The 26,602-nt window shown below is 41.1% G+C and overlaps 1 protein-coding gene across 1 annotated transcript in view; it reads left to right on the top strand.

The window, feature by feature from the left end:
- The first annotated feature begins 3,078 nt into the window (after nt 1–3,078).
- ext1a (exostosin glycosyltransferase 1a) overlaps nt 3,079–26,602 on the top strand; it is a 66,957-nt gene continuing 43,433 nt past the window's right edge. The window contains exon 1 of the mRNA XM_036558151.1: nt 3,079–4,931. Coding sequence (XP_036414044.1) covers nt 3,994–4,931 — 938 coding nt within the window. The 5' untranslated portion in view covers nt 3,079–3,993. The remainder of the gene's footprint in view (nt 4,932–26,602) is intronic.

Below are 26,602 nucleotides of genomic sequence, written 5' to 3'. Positions count from 1 at the left end.
AACATGGTCTTCTGGACAAAAGTACAGCTGTATAGCTGTAGCATTAGCCATTTTTATGTCTGAATAAAAGTCATACCGTGTAGGAAACCACATTAGCAAGTCTATTTGAGAGTCAACAACTGAGCACAGTTTAAGACTAGTGTGATTTTCCCATGCAGCTTTCATTCCTTGTTAGCTACAGTGGCCTCGTAACTAAAGAAGCACACTTCAGACTGCAAACCAGTTATTTCCACTTTCCATTGAGCTATTCTTTTAACCGACCTTCATGGGAAGATTCAAATGCATTAAGGTTATTTCTTGAAAAGCAAGCTCGTGAGCATTCAGTGCTAGCACACTGCCGGCGGATGAAAGACATGGAGAAAGAGTGGAAGGAATGCTTGGTAGAAAGAAGAGGAGGTAAGGGCCGAGCTTTGATCACTGGCCCGTAGTAGCAGCCGCATACACACACGGCTCCGCAGCTTCCGAGGAACGCGGCTTCAAATTCCTCCTCGCTCTCCCTTCGTCTCAAATCCTGCCCCACAAAATCTCTTCTGCTCTCTCACATCTCAGCAGCTGCGAAAACAATCCAGAGGACAGGTCTGTGGACACCTGCCGATATGTTTCATTAGGCCAGTGTCCACTTATTTCTGTGGTGTTTTTCTAAGAGTAATACATTGAGAGCAAAGATGGCGTTGACTTGACCATCATATCCATCATTTTATATATGTCTATATACAATGGATTACACTTTATGGTAATATCACTTTTTGGGTGCAATTCAGGGAAACGTGGTGCAATTTCTTTTATTTTCTTTGATTTGTGCAAAGGATGCGGTCGTTGTGATTTGGCTCTAGAGATATATAGAATTTAACCACAATTTATGGTCAACTAAAGCATTTCATAAAACCAGTAGTATGTAGTTTTACTTCATGCAGTCAACAAGTGCAGAAAAGCTCTTGTTTTTGTCCACTGCAATGCCACAGCCATACGTAGCTAAGAGTCCAAGAGATCATAATTGTCCTCACTCTCTCTGGGTGGGTAGCATGGTCCACCCTCTCCGCTCATCATTCAGAGCAATGCTAGCCAATGTGGGGGTCTATTAGCAGATGTAACAGAATTGGCAGTTAGTGTTCTCCTCCAAGCGTGTTGAGCATTGCAATGACGGTGTATAAGCAGCAGTTCAAAAAGATGCAGTGGCACTTCATATGTCTTGGAGGAAGTTCATGCTAGTCTTCACCCTCCCAGCCTGGTAGCACTGTGTGAAATGGGGAAACCTTGCTAGCAAGTGGAAATGGACTTAATTGGAGAATAAAATTGGGTATAACTAATGTATTGACACATAGTTAATGCTTTTTAGGGATATTAAAAGCTGAATTATACTTCCCCCTGGTCAATCAAGAAAAAAAAGGAAGAAAAAGACAAATGCCCCGTTTGGATTACGATTTTCCAAATTTCCATTTTTTTCAGTCAAATTAGACTAGTTTGAAAATGCAGTCAATGGTGAAAATGATAAAGTTTCAACTTCTGATGGGCAGCTTTTAAGCAAATTGGGCTGAAGATTTTTGCTGGACCTGGCAACCCTGTCCACTGTAGCGAGTGCCTCTTATGGACTCCTAAAAAGAAAAACAGGTATGACAACCAGTATTAACCAGTAAGAGATGTTTGAAGTTATAAAACTGAATAAAACTGAAAATTGGAGGTTATAATTGTTGTGGATTATTTTAATGTTTGATACTACAAAAGGTAAAAAAAAAACCATAAAAGATCAGCACTGCTAGCTGCATCAGAATGAGAACTGCTATGTTCGGTCAGTGACACATTGCCGTTAGCAGTGTTGCTAACATTACAGCCCATGTGGCAAACACAAGGCCAGCAGGCCAAGTCACAGTGACACAGTCCTATTCGGCCTGCAAAATTAATTTCTTTTTTTATTCTTATTAGCCTGTTGCACCCTGAGATGCACTTCAGTCCCCAGCATGCATTGCAACATAGTGTGTGTTCTGATCCCCTTCCCCCAACAACAATATGGGCCGGTTACACGGAAAGAAAATATGCTTGGTGTCTAGTTCAAACAAGTAGGTTTTTAAAAAAACTATCTAGAACAACTTATTTTTATTCTGAATTAATTTTGAATAAGTGTTCAATGCCTATTTTGCTGTTGAAATTTTGGCATTATTTGAATAAACAATGGCCCATTCTGGTCATGGCAAAATATTAAGTTAAAATGAAATAAAAGCACAGCTTGCTGAGATTTTTTAATATGGCCCTTTTAGTGGCCGAGTTTGACACCCCTGCATTACAGTGATGGCGTTTACATCATGCTAGATATGCTAAATGTTGTTGGTAATTGCTGCAGGGAATTTTTAGGGGAATAAAATGCTGATTGAAGAACTAACAGGTCAGGAGGCACCAACAAAATTAGCTAGCATTCCATTTAGTGGTACAAAGCAGCGCTGAGTTGCTCCTTCCTTACAGTAATCTTGAAGACGGAAGCATTTTGCCAGAAACCACAACATAGCTCAGAGTCTGAAAGTGGATGCGCCCCGATGCTAAGTGACGACAGCAGAGCGGTTGAAATATTGTGTGTGATGATGAATAAATGATTATTATAAAAGTAAAAGAAGTTATAATTTGTTACATAGAATATACTTAGTCAGTCTAATTACGAGATGATGATAATGAGATTAAAAAAAGATATTTTATTTACTATCCAAGACAAACAGTGACCTTACACGTCTTCTGAGGTTTTACATGTAATGTTATTCATAGTAAAAAAGTGATAAATCTGGAAAAAAAAAGAGTTTTGCCTCTTTCCTGAGAGCTGTTGTAAAACAACGTTTTAAGCGTCAAGGATCGTATTTGTAACCATTTAATGCGAGCTTCTAGAGGCATTAAACTATTTAGTTGTGTAGACATTTGAAAAATTCGGTGGAGTTCCCCTTTACGTTCCTGACAATAACCACGAGTTCAGCTCATGAGTTGGTCACGGAGTGAAAGTGTTAAACGTCAGCTCCGGCTCTGGTTGGCTGGCGCGCAAGTCCCGCCCACCTCCGCGGACATGACGACGACCAATCAGAGGCCTCGGTGCGTTTGTGGAAGGGCGTGACGTCAGCGGCCGTCGTGCGGGGATTGGAATGCAACGCCGAGATAAACGGAGCTACTGGAGCACATTCACATTTACACACGGTGCGGAGTTCAGGGACGGGCTTTTGGCGGAGTTTTAACGTTTCTGTTCGGCTCCGGAACATGTCTCAGACTGTAAGGACGAGTTAAGGTCTGTAAGTTTACTTCGAGACGCGGAAAGCCGCGCGGTTTGTAGAGGCGAGTGAGTAACGTTAGCCGTGTGTGCTTCAGTAACTAACCCGTAACGTTACTGAGTCTTGTTTCCAGGCGTGTGTAGAAATGCAGGGATTTGTACGCTTCGTACACTCGCCAGTGAAAACGGCGACGATATAAACGTGGACGTTGATATGTCGTTGCTCGGAGGTAAATGACAAAGATAGTAGAGGATTAAACGTTGCCTCGGCGTTTTCGACGGTGTTAGTTTCCATCGCCCGGCCCGCGAGAAGAACGAATGAGTCCGTTGAGAAACGTTAAGACCACGACGAAGCTGCTCTGAGGTAACTTAACGCTTAGTTTCTTCCAAAACTGTCTGCTGAGAGACTCTGTTAGCGAGGTTAGAGCACAGACACGTCTTAGGAAGTCTTCACAAGAAGGACTGACATACTGAGGTCGAAGTCCACTGGAGTGGCTCTTCTTGCTCTTGCTTGGTCCTTTTTTAAAGCCTGAAGCTACATGTTCAAGTGGGGAGAGGTGAGTTAGATGGTCCCTAAAAGTCGCCCACATGCCCTGGATTTGGGAACGGACTTGGAAGAAGAAGAAGGAGGACAACGTGAAAAATCCCTTGAAGGCTGGAGGAAGATGGCTGTGCTGCCCGGCTCGGGTCGGTGAGCCCCAAACTTGGTGGCCAGTTGTTTTTCTCGGCCAAGCCCGCGGAGCCGGACCGGAGGACACATGCAGGCCAAAAAGCGCTACCTGATTCTGGTCTCCGCCGGTGCCTGTCTCGTTTTGCTGCTCTTCTTTGGTGGGCTGCCAGTGCCGGCTTCCAGGAGGAGCCAGATCCAGCGTGATGGGCACCGACCCGGCCCCCGCTGGCCCCACTTTTTGGAGCGCTTGCTGCCTTTCGTTCCATGGGATCAGACGGAAAGTGAGGGTTACAGCGCTCACATGTCACCAAGGCAGAAGAGGGATGCCAGCACGGGCCTTAATCAGGGGAGGCGCTGCCGGATGGACTCATGTTTTGACTTTTCTTTGTGCGCAAAGAACGGTTTCAAAGTTTACGTGTATCCCCAGCAGAAGGGGGACAAAATCTCAGAGACTTACCAGAGCATCTTGGCTTCAATCGAGGGCTCCAGGTTCTACACGTCTGACCCGGGGCAGGCGTGCTTGTTCGTGTTGAGCCTGGACACCCTTGACCGGGACCAGCTGTCGCCTCAGTATGTGCACAATTTGAAGGCGAAGGTCCAAAGCTTGAGTCTTTGGAACGGCGGCCGGAATCACCTCATATTCAACCTCTACTCGGGGACCTGGCCAGACTACACGGAGGACTTGGGTTTTGACATTGGTCAGGCCATGCTGGCCAAGGCCAGCATCAGCGTGGAGAACTTTAGGCCTAACTTTGATGTGTCCATTCCTCTGTTTTCTAAAGACCACCCAAGAACCGGAGGGGAGAGGGGGTTCTTAAAGTACAACTCCATTCCCCCCTTTAGGAAATACATGCTGGTGTTTAAGGGCAAGCGATATCTGACTGGCATCGGGTCGGACACGAGGAACGCTCTGCACCACGTACACAACTCGGAGGATGTGGTTCTGCTCACCACCTGCAAGCATGGCAAAGACTGGCAGAAACATAAGGATGCACGTTGTGACGCGGACAACGCCGAATATGACAGGTATGTTTTGTGTCGCAGCAGCCTGTGGTGTTTTGCATGGGTTTAGGAGGGAGATTTAACACCAGCATCCTGTAATGTAATGTTATTAGCAAGCAAAAGGCACATCAGCTCTGAGGAGTGCAGTAAATATGGGTCAGTGTGCTGTCTCATTGATTCATAGGCAGGCAGTAAGGGGAAAAGTTGCTGCAACAGAAAGTTAATCTGGTGATACATCAAGTGAGAGCACTGTTCTGCTGTGTCCTCATTCAGTTCATTGAAAAGCACATGAAACACTTCAATGGTAATGCCCACTGAAACAGATCTGTGCTTTTAGTAATGATCGTATAATTTTACTACAATACATGCATTTTCTTCAGGATTAACAATTATTTCAGCATGCCATACAGCAAGCCTTCATATGGCTGTGGTGTTATGAGCTTCCAAGCTTTTATAACCTTAGAGCTCAGAAGATGCCTTGGATTGTCAGTGCCTCAGTTCTAGATGGCCTATAAAAAAATTCTTTCAAAATCAGTGTAATCCTTTGTAAGGCCCAGAAGACCACCCCTCTCACAGCTTTGGTAGGAATACATGCCATGTACAGTCTTGCTTGTGTTAATTTTACTCTTATCCAGAGGAGGCCTGACGTATCAGCTGTAGTTCTGACATGAGATCAAAAACTTCATCTTGTGCGTGAATGGTGTCAGTCCTAATTTAACCAGTGTTCCTGTTTAAGACCGGCCTCATATGACTTACAGATACTGCCCTGCTTGAGTCACAAGCCTGAAAGAGCACAGTCACTGAATAAACCCAGCAACCAGGGTGCGCATATAAATTACCCAAGGTAGATAACGCTGTGACGTCACATTATTTGGACAGTCCTGGAGTCAAAACAGTGATTAGCATTAGAAGTAGTTTATTACTTTCCACACTGTTTGCTTTGTTTAAACGACCAGCGACAGAAACGTCGCCTAACTTGGTTGTTAGTAAGAGCAGGCGATGTGACCGTGATGTCAGTCTTTGTGATTAGTTTAAGTATCTTGAGTATTGCCAGTACTTTTAGATCACTGAACAACAGATTGCATCTCTAAAAAGGCAGAATTAGACCAATTAACTCATTTATTAAGAGCCTGTAAACAACCAGTGTAGTAACTGCATTAACTGACTGGATGTCAGTTAATGCAGTTACCACCTTATGCCATTGTCTTATTTATTAAAGGGCACTTATACTACATGTTTGTTAGGTTATGTACCAAAATAGGCCATAAGTAATGTTTACATGGCCGTTTTCCAACTTTTTTCTGTCCCATAGAATTAAACAAACTGTTTTTGTTACTGTGCTTTCATGGGCCCTTTTATTTATTTCAATCTAATATTCTGTCTGATTTTTATTTTTGTCCTCCTTAACCCTTTAAATGGCCAGGGTCTGCCAGCGGGCCCAAAGTTTAATTACACACTTCTATAATCCAAGAATAGCTCAGCCAGTTTGCACTGAAGTCCCTGTAGTTACTGAATAATAAGCTTAGTATGTAAAAGCCTGTGATTTTAAGGGTTAAATAGTCTATTTCTGAATTTACATTTAAAAATCTGTCATTTTTATAGTGTTTTTTGTAAATGTGACAGTACTGCTGCATTTTATGCATTCCAACTTGCTTCACAAACAGTGTATTTTTTAAGTGTAGTGTATCAGTATATTTTGATCAAATGGTCCACCCTCACCTGGTGACTAACTACCAACTCTCCCATTAAGGAAGATGAGAAGCCAAAGCAGTGAGCCTTTTGGCACTGGTCAGTCATCCCAGCTCCTGTTTTTAGCCTTGCTCAAGCTGATGAACAAACAGCCGTCTGGCTCTGTGTCTCAGAGTGCCGCAGGCCCTGCCTCCCTGCCGTGTTGTCTCTGGGGGTCTCTAGGCACTGTGTGCGTCGGCCCCGGGGTGCTCTGATGGATTAGCAGGAACAATACCCTTGGTGCCAGCACAGGACAGCAGGCCTTCCTGCTGTTTGCATAGGCATTTCCCAAACTCCACTCCATCACCGCAGCGTGACTGCGCACTGCGTGACCCCTCGCCCCTGGCAGTGTGACCTCAGCCTCAACTCTCCTGCTGATGGGCTGTCATGGGTGACTTACTGGGATGTTCACATGCCACTCAACGTAATAACACAATATAATGGTAGTGCAGCACAGCTGTGCATCTGCTAACGTACCGCAGCTGTTCTGAGACGGCCTATCTCTATTTTTGACAGGTTTGATGTGGCTGTATCTCATCACTGTCATATCTAAACCTTATAACTCAGTTTTTTAATGCCATTTGAAAACATCAGCTGCCCTTTACATTGGATAAACGTTATTTTAATAAGCGGACCAGCGCATGTAGAGTGAGCATACTGCATATCAAATCACTTCACCTGCATATCAAAACCTTGATAATCCATTCTTTGACTTTTAGCATGGTGTGAACATTTCGTGACTATGGGAGCAACAGAAGTGGTCCAAAAATACTTGGAATACAGTCTCGTTATATTATGTTTTTTAAAAGTGATTTCCACCAATTTTTTCAAAATTTCTATATAATTAAATAATTCAAAAAGTAAACAAAGTCAGTCAAAATGGTTTGATGTGAAATGCTTCATTCTAGAGAAACTCTGGCCTAGAGTCAGATTTGTTCACAGTGGTGGTGATAGGAACCAGACGTCTGGAGAGTTTAATGCAGTTTAATGCCCAGTGGCATTGTGAGACAGAAAGGTCCCCAAAGAAAACATGTTTTTAAAGATTTACCTATATTTTACCATGAATATTTTATATAAAACTCATGTGGGTTCACTGGTAAATTTGGACAATAAGTAAAATGGCTATATTTGTGTTATAGACCTCAACTCCTGGTTCCTATCACCACCACTGTAAAGATCCGGTAGAATTCAGGACATTTTATAGCCATGGAACCCTAAACAGTGGATGGAACAGCGTATCATATTGTATCTTGACTTCAGCCACTCATCTTTGCTGAATCAAGATACCACTATCATTAAATCAAGTTCAGAAATTTTAGCATTATTACACTCCAACTAAGTATGCTTGCTATGATTTTTGTACTGGTAATTATAGTTGGGTATTCTTGTGCAAGCCAGCTTTCAGTCTAAGGATTAACAGTGCCCCCAGTGACTTTAGGCCTTTGAAATGGCCACAAAAGTGTGACCAGCCTTTCAGCATGCACTGCATGACCTTAAGCTTTTCCATGCACTCGTGCTTTTCTGTGAAGGCTTTTAAATGATTTCCTCCTGCAGTTCTGCACCGCCATGGCCACATACTCTGGACATTTTAATTACCCTGAATTAGTCATTCAGCAACACATGACCCCAGATAGTTTTCTGCGTCTTCATTGAGAATGACTGACTTAAATCCAGCAGTCTAAAATCTGATAAAACTGCATTGAGTTGTGCACAAACTTTCTTATCGAGGGGAAACTTAACTCTTCTCACTGATCAAGTTTGTGCATTGGCTCTCAACTTAGGTGGTGATATCGACTCACTATTGACATCCAATCCATGCACATTCCAGATTCATATTGTGTCTCGGTAGCGTGCTAGCACTGGGTGAAGGGTTTTTGCCTTCATAGGGTTTTTGCGTGGTGCTCCATGACAATAAAAAATGTATGGCACATTTCTAGTGGAGGAGGCAGCTCATTCTGTTCTCATTTCCTCTCTAGCCAAAGGCCATTTCTTCCCCACTCCCTCTACAAGGACGGATGCTGAAGTCGTTGTACATGACTGTTCATGTGAATGCGCGATGCTGATGGCTGCAGCGATGAATAATTGATTGCCTGTATTTTATTCATGTTTTCCCTCCTCTTGAAAATTTTCAGCCATTCATGTTTTATTCATGGATGCGCCAAATCATCTCCATCACTTCTTCCTAGCACTTTGCCATTGGCAAGGCTACTCTGGAAAATTAAGTAATGATCCTGAAAGATTTCAAACTATTGCTCACTCTCGATTCAGTCCCCAAAGTATTTGGGAAGCAGTTTACCTTCGAAATGGTTAACAAAGTCAAGGTGGCTCATTGGTTTGCGTCTGGATATGTTGGGCAGATAGGTGTCATTTGCAATTGGTTAACTATTACTTTAATATTTATTTAAACTGTTGCTCATCCTGTCGGTTCAAATAAACATTAGCTAAACGAATAAACCTTAAAGTAATTGTGGTAGAAGGTCCTGGATGAGAACTGTTTAAAGGCAGGTCCCCTCCAGGCAGTAGGTGCCAGGTAATTTACAGCTTTCTCTGACTTTTAGCCTGTCTAATTCTGGTTTCTCCACTTTGGAAATACTTCTAAATGATGCAGGAATGACAGATTTGTAGAGCGTTAAATTTGGATCTTCAGAGTGGCTCATAGCATTTACCCACATTCCAGTGCAAACACTGAGGCTTAGCACTGTAGTATGTCAATGAAGCATTGTGCTGCGCTTGCTGTGTCTTTTAGGCCACTGCTTAGAATAGCAATTTGCATGCTTTTAACCTTAAATTAGGGGTAACCTTAAATTATGGTAAAAATATCCTATAACAATACTTAGACGTTTTCATGTTACACAATACACATCAGCCATCAAAAACTCACATACTGTACTGCACTAAATTGCCCACCTCTGCCATGAGTATGCATATTATCTGTGTTCTAGAGAGGACTAGAGTCATCACAGTTATTTTGCTATACAACTTAAATGTAATTACATAAAGAATTACAGAACATAGAGTAACTTTCTGTGTCGACAAGCATTTTTGTTTGTTTAGGTGCAAAAATGTTTTTTCTTTCCGCAAAACAAGTCTGTACACATTTTTTTTTTAACTGCAACCATATGGATTGAAAGCTTAGAACCTTCTCTTCTCTATATGTTTTAATGACCCAATAAGAGAAGAAATAATTATTATAAAACATGGAGATGGCATGATACCAAATTGGATTCTCTCTGTTTTTCCCTCCATGTATTCAGTCTAGCATTGCCTGCTTATCTCAGCCTGATACAGATACCTAGTGTTAGATCGGTGTCATCTCTCTTTTACCACCATTTACTCATCACCGCCAACAGTAACTGTTGCTTTTAAAGATTAAGCCTATTTCATATCATGATCTTGGTTCTTAAAGTGCAACTTTCTTTACTCTCGTTTAAACACGTAGAGATGTCAAAACACCTTCACGAATTCACCCATTTAAAGTCCTCTAAACATCACGCCACCAGCGCCGCTTTCATCATCTCCCACTGTGTTCAATCACCCCTTAAAGCTACCATCTATAATGTACAGGCTGAGCGACGACAAGGCCTACTTTTCTGAAGCGAGTGTGGTACTAGCAGATGATGGCTGTTGGGTTATGTAATGCTGGATTTGTGCTTGTGCTGCCCTATTAACGTGCCTAATCACCTTAAATGACTCCCAATCCTTTGTGAAGCTGTTGCTTAATTAGGACCCAGAGGACGGGGCTTACATGTTCTAACCGACTGGAGGAACTTACAGTGGGGAACAGGGTTAGCCGTTACTGTCCGGCTACTGTCCGTTAAGCTCCTGATTTCTCGTCCCTAGTTAAACGAGTTGACTGTTAAGTAGAGATGTCCGATTCTTGGAGATATTTTTTGCGATACACAAGTGCTACAATACACCGGAAGTGGCACATAAAAAATGCAATGAAAACAAGTTTTTTTGTTTTTTTGGTTTATTTTTTTTTTTATTTTTTTTTAAATTTTTTTTTATTCATTGAAGTGCTGCACTATATCCAGTTCAGCAGCTACTCTGCTTTGCAGTCTCTTCTAAATCTCTTTACAAGGATGCACAATGATATCACAATCAAATCAGTATTGACAGATAATTGCTTAAGAAATATTATTGGCATCTTACAGATGTCTGACCATTATTTCAAACCAGAGTATAATGACGCATTTATTGTACTCTGGAAGAGCAGAACGTTTGGGTGGTGTTTGATTATGGTGCTTAAATTTCTCTATATGCCCAATCCTATTTCACCCCTTGCCCCTACTACTTAGCCTTAACCCTTAGTTTTGTGCGTTCTCGTCTATGGGTAGGTTTTTCTTGTTTTTTGTTGAGATAGAGGGGTAGGGTGAAGTGTTAGGGCTACATGGCCCTCCAAACGGAGGTTTTTCAGAGACATAATCCAAACAGTGTTATGAGAAAAAAAGAAAAACCAGCAAGATGGCTGCACAAGCGACCAAAGAAACCCACAAATGTGAGAATTTTTTCCATTTAAAAATTACGATAACTATTGCGTTATCTTAGTTTAATGTTGTTTCAAAGTATTTAACAAGCATAACAATCACTAGTAGTATGCCGATGTCCCGGTAGCTAGTTTCCGATTCGAACAAGAAGCTGGCGAATAGCTGACTTCAGCTTAATATCACTGAACTGAGTTTGCTGAACTTTACCCTCCTCTGCTGTCGTGACTGCAGACTGGCAGGGTTGCCTACAGAGCAGCGCTAGTAGCCTGTTAATGAAGTAATGTTCTTTATTTGAGGGTTTGTCACATTTCAGAGGGGAAGATTTCAACCACTACCCTTAGTAACTCAGTTCTGAGGGGCAAGATGACACTAAAAATAATAAATGGGATTGAACCTTAGTTTCACTATGTTACTAACCCTACAGAAATAACTGATATCTCTCTCTATAATGCTTATTCTGGTGGATCTTCTCCCAAGTTTTGTAAATGTTTATGCATCATCATTATTAGCAGATAAGTACATGAAAAATATTGCATATTGGCATCGGCACACGTGAAGCATGCAGTTGCTCAGTGTAAATACTCATGATATCCACAATATGCTCATAATAGCTTAGTTTGTCCTGCACTCAGTCTGTCTGTTCGCTGGCCAAGGCCTAGTGTGCATAGGGCTGCACTAGACAGCACAGTCTGTGGTTAAACAAGGTGGAAGTAATTGTTTTTTACCCCCCTGTCCATTGCCCATTGTGGAGCAAATCCATCATTCTCTGTCACTAATAACAAGGAAGTTGTGATTGTCTGGATCCAGCCTTTGAAAACACTGGCTGTGTATGAACTGGCAAGCGGCAGCCCTAGTAATGTAAAGATTTCTCAGGTCACTTAAGTTCACAGACTGTTTGAATGCCCAGGAAAGAGAAGGTGTGTGTTTTAGTTGCATGTAGGCTAAGTATTTTCCTGTTATCTTCCTTTTCTATCAGATTTTAGGTGATATCTGTATGTGAACTGCTAAGTAGAACTTTGAACATAAGTAACTCAGCTGTGGAAGAAAGTGCTGGTGTGATGTGGTTTTGAGTGGGCTGTATATTTTCCGATATTATGTTATGTGAAGTCTGTTTCTTTTTTAGGTTAGTGTTGATAACACCAGTGCTCAAGGGACAAACCCGGATACTGTTTATTCTGATACCTTAGCGAAGGCTGACTCTCTACTACTCTTCTACATAAGCATCGAGCAAATGATTATTGCGCTGCTTCCCTTCTTGTGCTGTGCAGTATTGATATAATTCAGTATTATATCATTAGTAATTCAGTAATTCAGTACTGAAGTTGAACCTCTTGCTTGTTGAGTCCTGCTGAGTAATGCTGAAACAATGTGCTCTCGATATACCTGACAAACCAGACAGCTTGTTTCGATTGATCGCTGTTCTCAGTGCCAGTAAAACTCATTTACTGCAGTGTTAAGTATGTATCCCTAAATTCAGCACAACTTTGGCTAAGAAAATGTCATTCAATAAGCATTTCTACACACAATATTTGTGAATTAGCCTGTAAAATAACAGTAGCACAAAAATAATACATTTATTTTTGTTGTTTTTATTGAAAACCATGATTTCGAAAGAAAAATTGAACACACAAATCGTCACAAAACCCTTTGACCTAAAATACAACTTATTATAAGCTTTTCTTCTTTTTGTTTTCAAGCCCTTTTTCTGTGCCGTGTTCCAGTGCATTTTTATGAAACATTGCTTATATATATAAGTACTCGTGGAATTTTCTGTCCAAAAGAGCACTTTTTTGTTTTTTTTGTTTGTTTTTAATACACAGTCTGTAGAATCTACATCTTGATGCTGACATTCCTTTTTTTTCCTAAGTAACATGATTTGGGAGCTGAAGAGCCTCGCTTGTAGAAAATATCCTGTAAGCCTTTTTCTATTTTTGTTTTTGGGTAGCTTTTCTTGCTTTTCTCTGTCCTCTCTCGTAAAGACACTCCCACTATGACTTTCTCTGAATCAGAAACTCCACCTAGCTGAGATAACTTAACCAAAGATAATCTGCGCACCCGTACCCCGCTCATGGACACGCTCACCACCACTCTCAAATCTGTAAATCACGTATTCTGACTGTGGCTAACTAACCAAAGTCGGTCAAATGCAGAACGTAAACTACCTCAAGACATCAGAAACTGGTCTGTATGCAAAACAATTGAACGAGCATCAGAAAGGGTGTGTATAGTTTCTATAAATTCATGCTGCAGGTTTAGGTTGGAAGTAAATGACCCAGGTTTACAGGTTTAACTGTTTAGTTTGCTTATTTTTCACATGGTTGTCAGAATAAAAGTCTAAACTCAAGAAATGGCTTATATTGTGATCAACCATGTTTTTATTTATCAATACTGCAGAAACAAAAAAAATTCTCCTCTAAATCGGTAATCTGGTTTCTGTCTAGTTAATGATTATAATGCTGTGTAATGTTCTATTTGATGTCATTTTAAAAACAGGAGGCAGAACAACAGCCTTTAGAGGTGAGCGACATTGAGAAAAAGTGCACTAGTGATCACATTTAAAAACGGCCGTCAAAAACTGTCAATAGACTGAATATTATTTCACGTTTCACATAGAATGCTGCAGTAATTACAGTTAAACAGGACTAATTATGCTCTGTTTGTAATGAAACATACAGTCCGACACTTAGTCAATGTTACTGATGATATGTATGATATATGCTTAGAAATGCACGACACCAAAACTATCACAATAAGTTCTAGTCATATTACTCATGCCTGGAATCAGTCATTAACTGTATTAATGCGAGCTGAAACATTAGGACCTTTTTCCAGCTGATACTGTGATATTATAATATTCAGATATCGCTCAGCACTAAGATGATATATCGCCCGGCCCTCCACCCATCCTCATAACTTCCTTGTATTTCTCTTGAAGCAGTATGAATGCAGGTTTACCTGCTGGATATGTAATTACGCTGACAGTCACCTCGAGCCGCCTCGGGTTGTAAAGTAAGCCATGATTTCTACAGGCAGCTGTTTCACTCCCTTAATGGCAGATTTGGCTACTTTCGCCTCGCTGTAATCATGCATTCAGACACTGCAGTGGATTTAATGAGATAGTGGGGCTCAAAAGATAACAGCCTATTCACAGATCAATGGACTCTCCACCCCTGCCTTAGTGGTTGATTATGGGTGGAAAGCATACGGCGCTTTGCCATGTTCTACCCAGCGCTACTGGAGTACCTTTGATGATAGAGTTAGAACGGAGAAAATAATGATAGAAATAGTAACAACCTGTTTGGCAATCTGATACGACGTTCCCTACAACTGAGCCTGAATATGAATAGCGTAAATTAGCCTAGATATGAAGTGTTTAACTGGGGGGTATTAAGGCCCATTAGAGTCCCCCCCACCCCCACCCTCTCGTCTTTCGTCTCACGCTGTCAATCATAGGCGGAGTTGATTTTGATTCTGTTTGAAGCTTGAGCAGATGCCAGAGCTCTGGTGTTTGGAAATTCCCAAAAGACATCCGCCCATATAAGAGTGATTCATAGCTTTTGATTTATTTAGCAATTGGCAGCTTTATACTCGGCTTGCATGTCGGATGTAGAAAGATACTGTACAGTTACGAAAGTTTGCTAAGCTTTTGCCACAGATTAGCTTTTCGTACTGGTTTACACAGTAATGTTTGTGTTATGAACTCAGTGGCCAGTCCTCCAGGCTCATTTATCAGAAGGAAGAGTAGTACACCAGTTCACTTCTTCACTTATGCTGCTGTTTGTTTAACATTTTAAAATGTTTGTCTTTCACAAGTGAACAGCATTCGCTTTTAAGATGAAGACATTTACTCTACCATTCAAAAGTATGGATAATTTAAGACCTTTGCATGATTAAAGGGTGCTTTGCATGGTGAAAGGGTTTCTTCAGCCTGATGAAGAATGTGCTGTAGATGGTTCTCAATAGAATACTTTTCATAAAGATCCTGTATAGCACAAAAAAGTGTTCTGCTCCTATTACAATTTCAAGCTCGTACCAATAGAAGAACCGTTTTTGGTGCTATATAGAACTTTTTTCAAAAAGATACTACATAGAACTATCTACAGCACATTCTCCATCAATCTGAAGAACCATTTCATGATTCTTTTCATCATGAAATGGTTCTTCAGATTGATGGAGAATGTGCTGTAGATGTGCATGATTAAATCCCTTTAATCATGCAAAATGTTCCTTCAATGTTCATGGGTTCATATAGAGCCATTTTCTTTACTAAAGAACGCTTGACGAACCATCATTTTTAAGCGTGTAGATGTAGAAATAATCAAGAAAGTTACAGTTGTATACAAATTTTGGGCGCCCCTGGTACAATAACGTCTTTTTGAGTTTCTGAAAAGTTCAGATATCCTCTACGGAGAGCAAACTTATGCACATTAAAATGCACAATTGCTGTTTTATTTGCAGAGTTAAACATATTAGTGATAACAATAGACTAAAATGTTTTTGCCATGCCATAAGTTCTTCTTGTCCCTAAAATACTTTGACTTGTAAGTTTAGAACATTTCAGTCTACACTGTAATCTTTGTATGGTAGTGTATCTGTATGAAATTGCTCTTTAATTGATTTATAACTATTTAATTTTTTTTGTTGCAACTTAATTTTTTTAACTTGCTTATGGTATGTTTTTCTCATGTTAGTGCAAACATTTCATTAAACAATGTCTACTTTGCACAGTTTTCAAAAATAATATACATGCGGCTAAATTAACTCATTACTGTGTTAGTAAAGTATTAAACAGCTGCTCAGTGCAAAGACGGCATATTTCTTAACATGTGCATAGAATTTTAATTTTAAATTCTGGAGGAAACTAAAATGGCCTTAGATAAGATCTAATGAAATCATTTGGATGTGTGTGGTTAAAGTTTTGCGTGCGTCATTGTGTTTCTGCAGTGCAAGCCTGCAATCCGAATGCTGGCTGTTATTAAATTGCATAGAGCCTAAAAGTTTTAACTCCCATTCCACCACATCTCTTTCTGTTGTTGCCATTAGTTTGCTAAGGTTTCCCCTACTCAACATGCTAAATTTGATCGATGAAACACGAGCGCCAGTGGTGAGATTTGTTCACTTAATCTCATCAGGGTTCTCTCTGTAATATGGGAGACCTGGCTTTTACTGCAGTGACTTTGCAGGCTCGACGACTCCACCGTGTATTTGGATAGTGTTGCAGTTCGGAAGTAATGATAGCTGAGGGGGCTTTAAGCTGCGTGTCTGCAAGCCCAATTGGGAAAGCCATTCGCCAGTGTGGGAAAGAGCTGGATCAGCTGCCTGAGAAGAGAAACAAACACAGGCTCTGGGCCTCCTGTTATTTATTAACCCTTAGAAGTCGCAGTTATTGCCTGCAATAACGCCAGCATTTTGGGGTTCAATATGAATTATTTCTCACTTGTAAGTTTTTGAAAGAAGTGGAAAACATTTTGTGGGAAGTGCCTATATGTTCAGTCCAAACCACATTTGTGTTTGTAAGTAGAAGAGAGATTTAAATTTGAATTTGTTTTTGATGAAATTTGTTTTTCTTTTTTGATATGTTGGTCGTTTCTTGACTTTAGAACAAACAGGAAATGGCCAAAAGTGTAGACTCCAAGCTAGTTGTACAGAAAGCAAATCAAATGTACATGTAAATATGTAATTAAATACGTAATTAAGTGCATCTGAATAATATAGCAAAAGGAAAGCTAATAATGTGACTCACTTAAACACAATCCAACTATTGCAGTTTGATTTTCGGGTGCAATTTGAATCCAGTGAGGTGAGTAAGATGATCAGGAACAACAAACGGATGACTTTTGCCAGAATGTTCGGATGCTGTTAAACATGACGTCCATAAACTTACTGATTTTGGTGATATTTCATTTCTTCATTATATAGTATGTTTAGAACCAGCTGAGTTTATGTAGACACAATCCTGTCTGCCTGTGAAGTGAAGCAGAGCGTATAGCAGATAAGCACGCTCAGCAATACACAATTTCTGAAACAGGCCAAACAGTCTGGTGCAGGTCATATGAGGTCAGTCGAGGTCAGGGTCTGGGCACACGTCACGCCATCTTTCTAACACTACTCCATGAGGAATCAAGGCAATCACGGCACCTGGGTTTCAGCTGCTCGGCAAAGCAGCCAAAAACACAGCTTCACCCATCAAGCCAATTCTCTCTGTGCAGACAGTCGCCTCTCTTGCTATATAAGCAATAGGTTTATCTCTCTCTGTGGTTGCTCTCTTATCTGTCTCTGAACATGCTGGTTATCTATTAGATCCTATTGTGCTTTGTGAGCCCTCCTGATATTTTTTTTTTTCTCTCTTAATTTTCTCTATAAATTGCCAACATGACTAACAGTAAATAAAAGCTAGTGTAGACTAGCTAATATGATGGTTGTGAGTTTATATTCGCTGGTGTCTAGTAGCTTTCATTCATTGTTGGCAGTCCTTGGTTTTAGGTGGAGGAGAGGGGGTGTAAACATATAAGGAAGTCCTTTGAACGTCGGAATCCAGTCTAGCAGGGCGATAGCATTGCCACGTTTCGTTCATTATTCGCAATCCTTGCGGTTTTGTGGGTGAAACAGGGTAAAAACATTAAGGAAGTCCTTTGAATTTTGGCATCCAGTCTAGCAAGGGGGCCAGGTTTTAGTTCTTTTACTTCGTCACCTAATTACCAAGCCCTTTAGAGTTATTAGTGGCATGTAATATTGTTAGATTTTCTGCGTTCCCACCAATTTTAATATCTGAGTGTCAGAGAGAATGAAAGGAAAACCAATTAACTGCAGATCTATAATAAAAATAAAGAAAAATAAACGCGAAAAATTTGATTTTGGATGAAAATAATGTCGAGCTCTGGCTTACTTGTGGAAAAACAGTGGTGCTGCGCAAAAAATTTGCATCATGTAGAAAAATACAGTTCAAAACATGTTTTATTGTTCCACAATAGGTGAGGGAAATTGATAGGATTTGTGTCGGGTGAGTAACGTAACTGAGACTGCGTCCAGTGAACTTATGAGCCAAAACTACAGCTAATGGGTGCCACTGGGTGCTGTTGGAGACTTAGTATTTTCTCTTCAGTGGACGATGTGCCAACCTGTACATTTGTCAGGAATATATCTTGACCTGACATCACCATTTCTAGACCTAGCCTGTTTAGCATTAAAAGCCTTGATATCTTCATATCCTTGACAACTGACCCACAAAGTATAACATAACATGTATTTGCAAATACGAACAAACCTTTTAAGTTTTTCGGTTCTGTGAAGGCATAAAATCAGTGTTTCACTTAATTGTCTGTCTAAATGTTTTCTTTGTCCTTTTATGATAAAAAGTAACAAATACCAGAACCGTGATTTTGGTATTTGAACACTGGCACCTACCACAGAGTACTCGGGTACCTGTGCACATCCCTAAATATTATATTCCCAACATTGGAACTACACACATATATCTATGATGGAGACACAGACCATGAAGAACTTGTTGTAATTGTAGAGAGTGTTTCAGCTGTAAGATGGGACCTAATTGCTGAAGTCAAGGAGGATGATAGAAGCTCCTCGCTGTGATGGTTGACATACACTGCTTTGCATTCATCTCCATCTTATAACTTTACCTTCTAATCCCTGTTGTTAAGTCAACAGCAGATATTGTAGGTGTTTGCCTTGTCACATTGATATTGCTTTCTGCCCACCATCTGCTTTCTCTTCCACCCACTGTCCTCCATCTCCATGTGCTCAGGGTGGTGAAGAAACCAGGCTAGCTCGCCTCACTCCACCACTAAGCCAGGGAGCAGGGTTTAAAACTGCTCTATAAATACATCCCGTAGGGTGTCATGACGTCAGCCCGTCTCCGTGTCATACAGACCGCATGCGTTTTTCTCCTCCGTCCTTTGGCAGCGCGTCTTAATTGGAAACGTGCTGGGAGCTTTCAGTTTACGGCTGGCATTTGATCCCCTCTGGCTCCTGCAGATAGTCTCTCTCTCGTTCTCTGTCCATCTCTCTCTCTCTTTTTGCTGGCTGTAAGTCATGAGCAGTGCCTCTGTGGTTGGGCTTGTACAGGGCTTCGCTCACGACGTAGGCTGTGGCAAAATCACCATCCGTGCCGGAGCTCATTCTGAGATGGTGTGACTTGGGAAGTTGACGTAGGGCGGCCGGCCTTTTTCTAAAGCTGACGTTTTGACAGAGTAAAAGCCAGTTTTCTTGTCTCCCCATAGAGGTTATCTGCTAGAATCATATCAAGTCATCTGGATACAGCATGTTCAATATTTATTCAGTGGAAACAAAAAAGGTGGTTCTGTGTTCTGATATGAGCACATATCTCAGGCCTGATATGGACAGGGAACTAGTGTAGTGGTTATGTTGCTACATATTGCAGTTGCGATATGCCTTGCAATATATTAAACCTGCACTGGGGCGTCAGCAGTGTGACATGGTTTTAAAGAGGCTAAAGGCCTGTGTTATTTTGACCAGAATAAATTTACTTTTGTTGGAGTGCATGAATACCTTGTGGAACCCTGATTGGTCAAAATGCTCACAGCACACATTAAGAAATGTAGTGGAGCTGAGGGCTTATTTGCATATTGCTGGCCTTTGTTGTATACCACAAAGGCCAAATATCACTCACACAGTTAACAAATTATATATCATGCTACCATAACTGTAGCATTGCATTTGTGAGGGACTCCAGAAAGGTGTGAACATAAAGGCTACTCCATATTACATCACCAGAAAGGGAAGAACGTTTGACACAGTCTCTCATTCTCCTCTTCTCTAACATTTAATATGGTCATTTTTACATGATAAAAGTCAAAATAAACACCTGCAACCAAAATAGTCAACAGTTAGTTGCAACTCCACTGGGCGTAAATGCGAATTCTGGTGGAAAGCAAAACGAAGCAGCCTCTGATTTGATTCTCTGGTGGCTGTAAGAGGTAGTATTAGTCAACTTGTCTAATTAAAGACCTTCCAGATGTGTCCCAATAAAACTTTACCATCTACACTTAAGATGTCTGGACTTTCCCTTGCTTGAGAGGTGCTTACAAGAAGCTTAATACCACAGATGATGTTTTTATTTTGCTACAGAGGAAGTTAAAGACTTGACTGTGTTTACTGTGCTATTATACGAGAGTGGCCATAGTTGCTGAAGTATTTTTAATAAAGTTTTACAGCCATATTGATTCAAGTAAAGGCTATAAATAGTGCAACAGTACCTTATCTTTGTCATAATTCTGTCAGCACACTGAACAAGTTTTAATGTCATTTTTATAATGCTAAAAGGCAGCTATACATTTTCAATCACTGATAGCAAAATTAGCATTATTGATGAGCATTATTGATTATTCCCTAACTGTTCCCTAAGTGTTGTACACACAGTGATCCCATACTTAAGATGCTGTCTGAGGAACGGAGAGTTGGCTGAGGATTCGGGCTAGGCCTCGGCACGTCCACTTCCAGCTAAGATAGAAGAATGCTGGGAAGCGGAAGGACAGGTCACATCCCTACTTTTTCTGTCCATATTAACCAGTGGGTTGTTTTGTTTGTGCTTTTAGTGAGAACTTCTTTTAGTGCTGCACCAAAACATCACTGGCCACTGAGATTTCTTATGTGACTGTTTTTCACTTTTAAGTTTTAAGCTGAAGTCTGTGTGTGTGTGGTTGGTTGTGTAGTTGTGTGTGTGTGTGTGTGTGTGTGTGTGTGTGTGTGTGTGTGTGTGTGTGTGTGTGTGGGAGGATAAACTAGATGGATGGTGAGCGGAGGGATCTTGGTACACGGATTAAGCGACGCTCTCAGCTTTTGCTGATGGATCTATTGTGTATAAGTGATCAGAGTTAAAGGCGATGGTGGATAAAAGGCTAGTCAGCCTGCAGCCTAACAACATGCTCCACTTACGTGTGTCACATTTCCACAGATGGACAACTACGTCTGGAGATGGCTTTGCTAGGTTTAGCCAAAAGGAACAGTTAATTCGAATGGAAATATTCCGTTGAAGTGCAGGCATACTTCACTCAGAAATGCTAACATTTCCTACAGCAGGTGGGTGGTAGTGTGATTGTGAGATTATAGAACTGTTTTTCTGTAGCATTCAAACATTGTTGGCAACGTTAGGCCTTTCAGGACCACAGCAAAAGAAGTTTCACTTCAGCTTATTAGTTACCAAACAGTTTTATTTGTGTGCATCTTGTGTTTTAGAGTAGAAAGAACATAAATCTTTGCAGCTTTCCATGTCCTGAGATTGACACCCTTGCTTTACAGCGTTGCTTTGGATAGACAAGACAACTCGTTGTCTTACCCTACTCAGGTCTAATATCATTGCTATGATGCGTTCCTCTCCTAGCTGTAGGTTATTTATTTGTGAACTAACCCTGCAGTAGAAAACATTGAAGACAATATTATCTTCAGAGCTTTATTTCACTGTGCTGGAAGCTACACGAACAAAGACTCCTCCCACACACTGCTGTCTTGGTTTCTACGCACACTCTTGAAGCCTTTCAATTATTCCTCACATTCGAATATTTTGGCTAGTAACACATGCATCAGATTGTATTTCAGACGTTATCCATGGGGGCATTTCATGAGTCCTAAGTGTCCCTGCTGAGGATGCTGCTTTTGCACCTGCACACATCCACAAACAGTGAGAGAAAAAGGTAAAACTACTCTCGGAGCAGCAAAGAAGGGCAGTTTCTAGAAATAGTGTCAGTGAGTTGAGATGTCATTCCTAGGGATTGTGCAGGGTGTCATGCACCAACCAATCATCAGGCATTTCGGGAGCACATCTGGCTCTCCACCAGGGCTGTGGAGAGTAGAGTGTGAAAGTGGATAGCGCAGTTGTGAAGTGATCATTTCAGCAAGACATAGAATGAGTGAGCAGTTATAACAGAGATGAAACACTACAATCATCTGGTTTGATTAATGAAGGGATTCATGATTGCTTGATTTCTGTTCATAGCAGGGAAAACGCTAAACTGTGCAGTTCTGGCCCTTCAAGGCCACAGTTTGACACAGCTGTGTTCGGTTAATTTATTCGGTTGGTTTTTAGTGAGTTAGCTGCCCTCTTTCTTCACACGGCAGACTGAATACATTGGCCCTGTATCTTGCATTGGCAATTCACCGAAAATGTCTTGGACGCAGAAATCCTGTGTGGGCTTCTGTCAGTTACTTGTGTCGACTAATTTTCCCCATTGGTCTTCTATTTGGAATAGTGCAGGTTCGTTTAGAGGAAAATCTAGAGGAGCAGGTAGTAGATGCTATTTCTGTCCCTTAGTGTCCATTGGTCGTCTTTTTAGAACAATTTTGATCTTGCAGGAAAGCCTGAAAAAGACAACTGAACTCGTAATCGAGAACCTTTTCCTGTCAGGTTGCACATTAATGACTTCCAGTGAGCCTACCAGTTAGCCTAATTACAAACTTAATTGCTCATTCATGCGCTTAGATCTAATCTTTCTAACTTGGTGATTCACATTTGTGTGGGTAGGTGACTTAAATCTGCCATTAATGTGAACGAACCTGTCCTGAAACGAAGTACATGGGCACGTCCTAATCAACGCGTGGATGAACCACATTCTTCATGATCAGCAAACAAACTAACCAGCAGAACAGGCCTTTGTCACGAAGATAATTTTGTTCTTAACAGTTCTTAGGTATTCATTATCAGAGCAAGTCGAAGGTGAAAGTGCTTTTGCACTGTTTGCTGGCATTTCAGGTTAGCTGCTGCTGCCACGTTGTCACTGAATGATGGTTGGAAAAACACACACATTCCTATCTGACAGTTCCTATTAAGGTTACTAGGCCAGAAAATTGGTATGTGTACAATCTAGGACAGCACAAAGTGGCTCGGATCTGACTTGAAATCTAGATCAGATTTGTCTGTCCACACAGCTCTGGAAAAAATCAGTTCTCTCATATTAAGGCAAAAAATTGAGTTTGTGCCACCTCAGCCTAGTAATGTGAACAAAGTCTTTGTAAAAATATTGGCATTTTCAATTAAACATTTCAGGTCTGTGGCTGTCACATTTGAACACTTCATTGCTGAGTTCTGGTATGTTAATGTAGTGTATTGTAACATTTTCAACTCATGTTTTGATAGGTGTTTGATATCCAGTCTCAGTGTCTGTGTTTACATGCAAAGATTTTGCCAATCCGATTGAATACATTCTGATTTACACTGAGGTGTTTATATGCACTTTACTCAACAATCGGATGGAAAATCTCTGTTTACATACACACAACTAATCCGATCCAAAGTAACGCGCATGTTTAGAGCACTGCTTAGTGTAGACGTTACCATGGATAGATGGTCGGATAGATAGATGGAGAGAGAGAACTTTATTGATCCCGAAGGGAAATTACTGTGACAATGAGTTTTTAATTGCTTTAAATGATGTCAGACTCAGAAAAACCTACTAAAATGTACTTTACATGTACTTATTAAAGAAGGCCGAGAGGAAGACGTCTTGTTCTGAGACACATAAGCTGGACGCCCGTCCCACAGCCGTCTTTTACAGATCAGAGCATAAACTTCGTCTCCTCTGCTGTCCAGTTTCTGCTCCCGCCATGTTGAATGTTATGAACTTTCACCATCACGCGACGCACATGCGCAGAACGTACTTAAACTTTCTGATCGGGAATTTAATCGGATACAGGCGTTTACACAGCTATTATTCTTCTGTTTAACAGATCATTTACAGGATTACGTGTTTAATTGGATAGAAATTGTATTCCGAATGGCCTCAATCGGACTAGTCCCGTCCGATTGAGCTATATACATGGACATGTTCTATTCCAATTGAGCTATAAGTCAGATTATTAACAGATTATCAGGCTGCATGTAAGCGGGGGTATTGTCCAGTAAAATATGTGAAAGTTTTCACCTTAGCTGGGGCGCACAGCTTTGTTTCTGGAGGGCCGGTGATTTACCTGCTCATACACACCTGGTCCTGCCAGGTTTTGTTAATATGTTTGAGTAGGGAAACTACTAGAGTGTGCTGGACCCCTGGAGGACTCCTGGAGGCACCCCTGACTTAATGCCTCATGAAGGTCTACACCTTTATAGGTAATAATGTCATTTAATTTTTGCTCAAGACAAAAATACTCTTAAGGTTTCTTGACGAAATTTGTTATTGGGGCTATAAGTTACTCATAAGCAACTTACTTTATATCTAATTGCTTGTGTCTTGCCTCAGGATGCCCACAGCTGCAGAGTGAGGAAAAAGATTCTACATGCTTGTCATTTGTTTACCCAGCTCTCCAAGTGTGCTGAGGCAGGACAATGTATTTGTGGACCTTGGCAGTATTGAGCAGGTTATGTGTTTGACATGGAATGCTGAGAGCAGACATTTCCCCCTTGTTCATCAGGCCTGGGTTGTATGTGTAACCGGGAAGCTGCTTTTTCCACGGCTTCTGAGCCAGTGATAACTTGCTTCTCTGGCATGATGAGACTTTTGCAATCATCCCGCTTGTACAACGAAATATCTTTTGAAAGCTACAGGGAGGAAGATTTATGCAGAGCTAAGGCAAATCCCGGGCCTTAGCGGTCTGCTACATGTGTCGTCATAGCTCTCTCTGATCCAGAGATGGGGCATTACTGTCTGTAGTAATCATCCTGGCCAGTTAGACTGTTGTGTACCATTTTTCAAGCTAAAAATAGTTGATTTTGTGGATAAAAGGCTACATCATATGGACAAAATACCAGAATAGTGATTATAATGCTACCTATTGTAGTTGTGATGCAGTAGTGTAGTAGTAGAATCAGTAGTGTGATATCTGGTAGAGTGGCCTGCATTATTCTGAGCAAAATAATTTTTGATGGACCTCAATTCATCCACAGAAGTGCTTGTCTGATACTGTGACTGGTCACATTGCTTAGACAGTTGTGGTCAGTTAGAGGGCCTATTTGTATGTTCCAGCCTTTTGAGAATGACTCTGTGGCTTTCTCAAGCAAATCTTTCAGCTCTGCTTAATTGCTCTACATTCATGGTCATTGTCTTTCTCTTTTGAATTAGCATGTGGCTGTAGTAGCAAATTATTGCTAGAATTAATAGGTGAATTTTTAAAGTTTCGCCTGCATTGGGTTCATTTCATGCTTTATCAGAACTTGGTGGCAGGTCAGCTTTTAGAGTTGGGCACCTGTTTTATTTACATCTTTAACTCTTAATTAAAAGTGTTCAAGATATGTTACAAGTGACCACAGATGTGGGTTTCAAAAGATAGTAGGAGTACATCAAAACTTTTACCATTTAAGGTGGAGCAGCTTCAGAACTACAGGCTTGTTCATTTTCCTACACCGGACGTCACAGGTGAGTTCAGACAGTTTGAGCAGCAGCAGAGCCGCAGTGAAATTGTTGCCACATGAAACTTTCACAGTTTATACAAGAGACGTAAGACAAGTGATTTGTAGAGATTGTTCATAAGTTGAGTATCAAGAGGAGATACAACACCCGAGAACTTCCCCACGGCAGTGTTGATTCCACTGGAAAATATCCCACTCTGTACAGATAATACAACAAAAACAATAATGGAAAGTCCCTGCTAGCACACTGACGCTATCCTGGACTTAATACCTGTAAAATGCACATTAGAGACAAATTGTAAATTATAACCTTAAAAGTAGTGGAATTTATTGCCTCGGATGAGCAACCATTCTCCGTTGTTGAGAATGTTGGATGTCTTGGCTCTTTCTGTAGCCTACATACTGTAATCATTTTTAGTATGTCTGTTATGTAAATTGTTTTACTTTTTCAGCCTTTCTTAGTTTCGGTGTTCAGCCTAGAGTGTCCTAAATTTGAGTTTTTGGCCAAGAATTTTAATTTCAGTGCGTCACGGTGATAGTAAACGTGTGTTCATACACATATTGAAAAGCCAAACCGGCTTGTTGAGGAATGGATGCAGGAGTGGGTTAAAAGTGTGCCATCATTCTGCTAAGCCCAAAGGCCGTGGCAGAGCCAAGCCTGGCAGATTTGTGGATAGAAACTCAGCCACATCTGCGCATGCAGATCCCTATCGCCCTCTCTCGCACTCGCTCTCTCGGATCCTCCACTTCATCAGCTGAGACAGGCCACACTAGCGGTGTCTCTTATCAGTGATCCCTTTGATTCTCATAGGGGCCGTCAAACCTTTTAACATGGGCTGCCACATCCCGGGTCTCTTTTCCACAGATAGCATGGGGTTCACAGGTGGGCTGTTTCACTGCCTGATCAAAAGTAACTTGCTGATTGTTTCCTGCCGGCTCGGGGATCATTGTAATGTAAAAGATGTGTGGTAACCCATGTGTCATTGCATGTAGTCCTGTTTTTTCCAATCAAGATGTCTCTTGGGTTCATGATAGCCTGTTCAGCTTCCCATACAGGCTGGCTGGCTTGAAAGGACTTGTCTTGGCTTCTGCCCACTTGATGGTAACACTAGTGATTTTTCTGGAGATCATGTTGCTCCATTCCAGAGCTTGCCAGATTTGCCTGGAACTTG

This window comes from Colossoma macropomum, unplaced genomic scaffold (assembly GCF_904425465.1).
Source record: "Colossoma macropomum unplaced genomic scaffold, Colossoma_macropomum, whole genome shotgun sequence".
NCBI lineage: Eukaryota > Metazoa > Chordata > Actinopteri > Characiformes > Serrasalmidae > Colossoma > Colossoma macropomum.
Note: the sequence above shows the minus strand (reverse complement) of the source record. Positions and strands in the feature narration are given on the sequence as shown.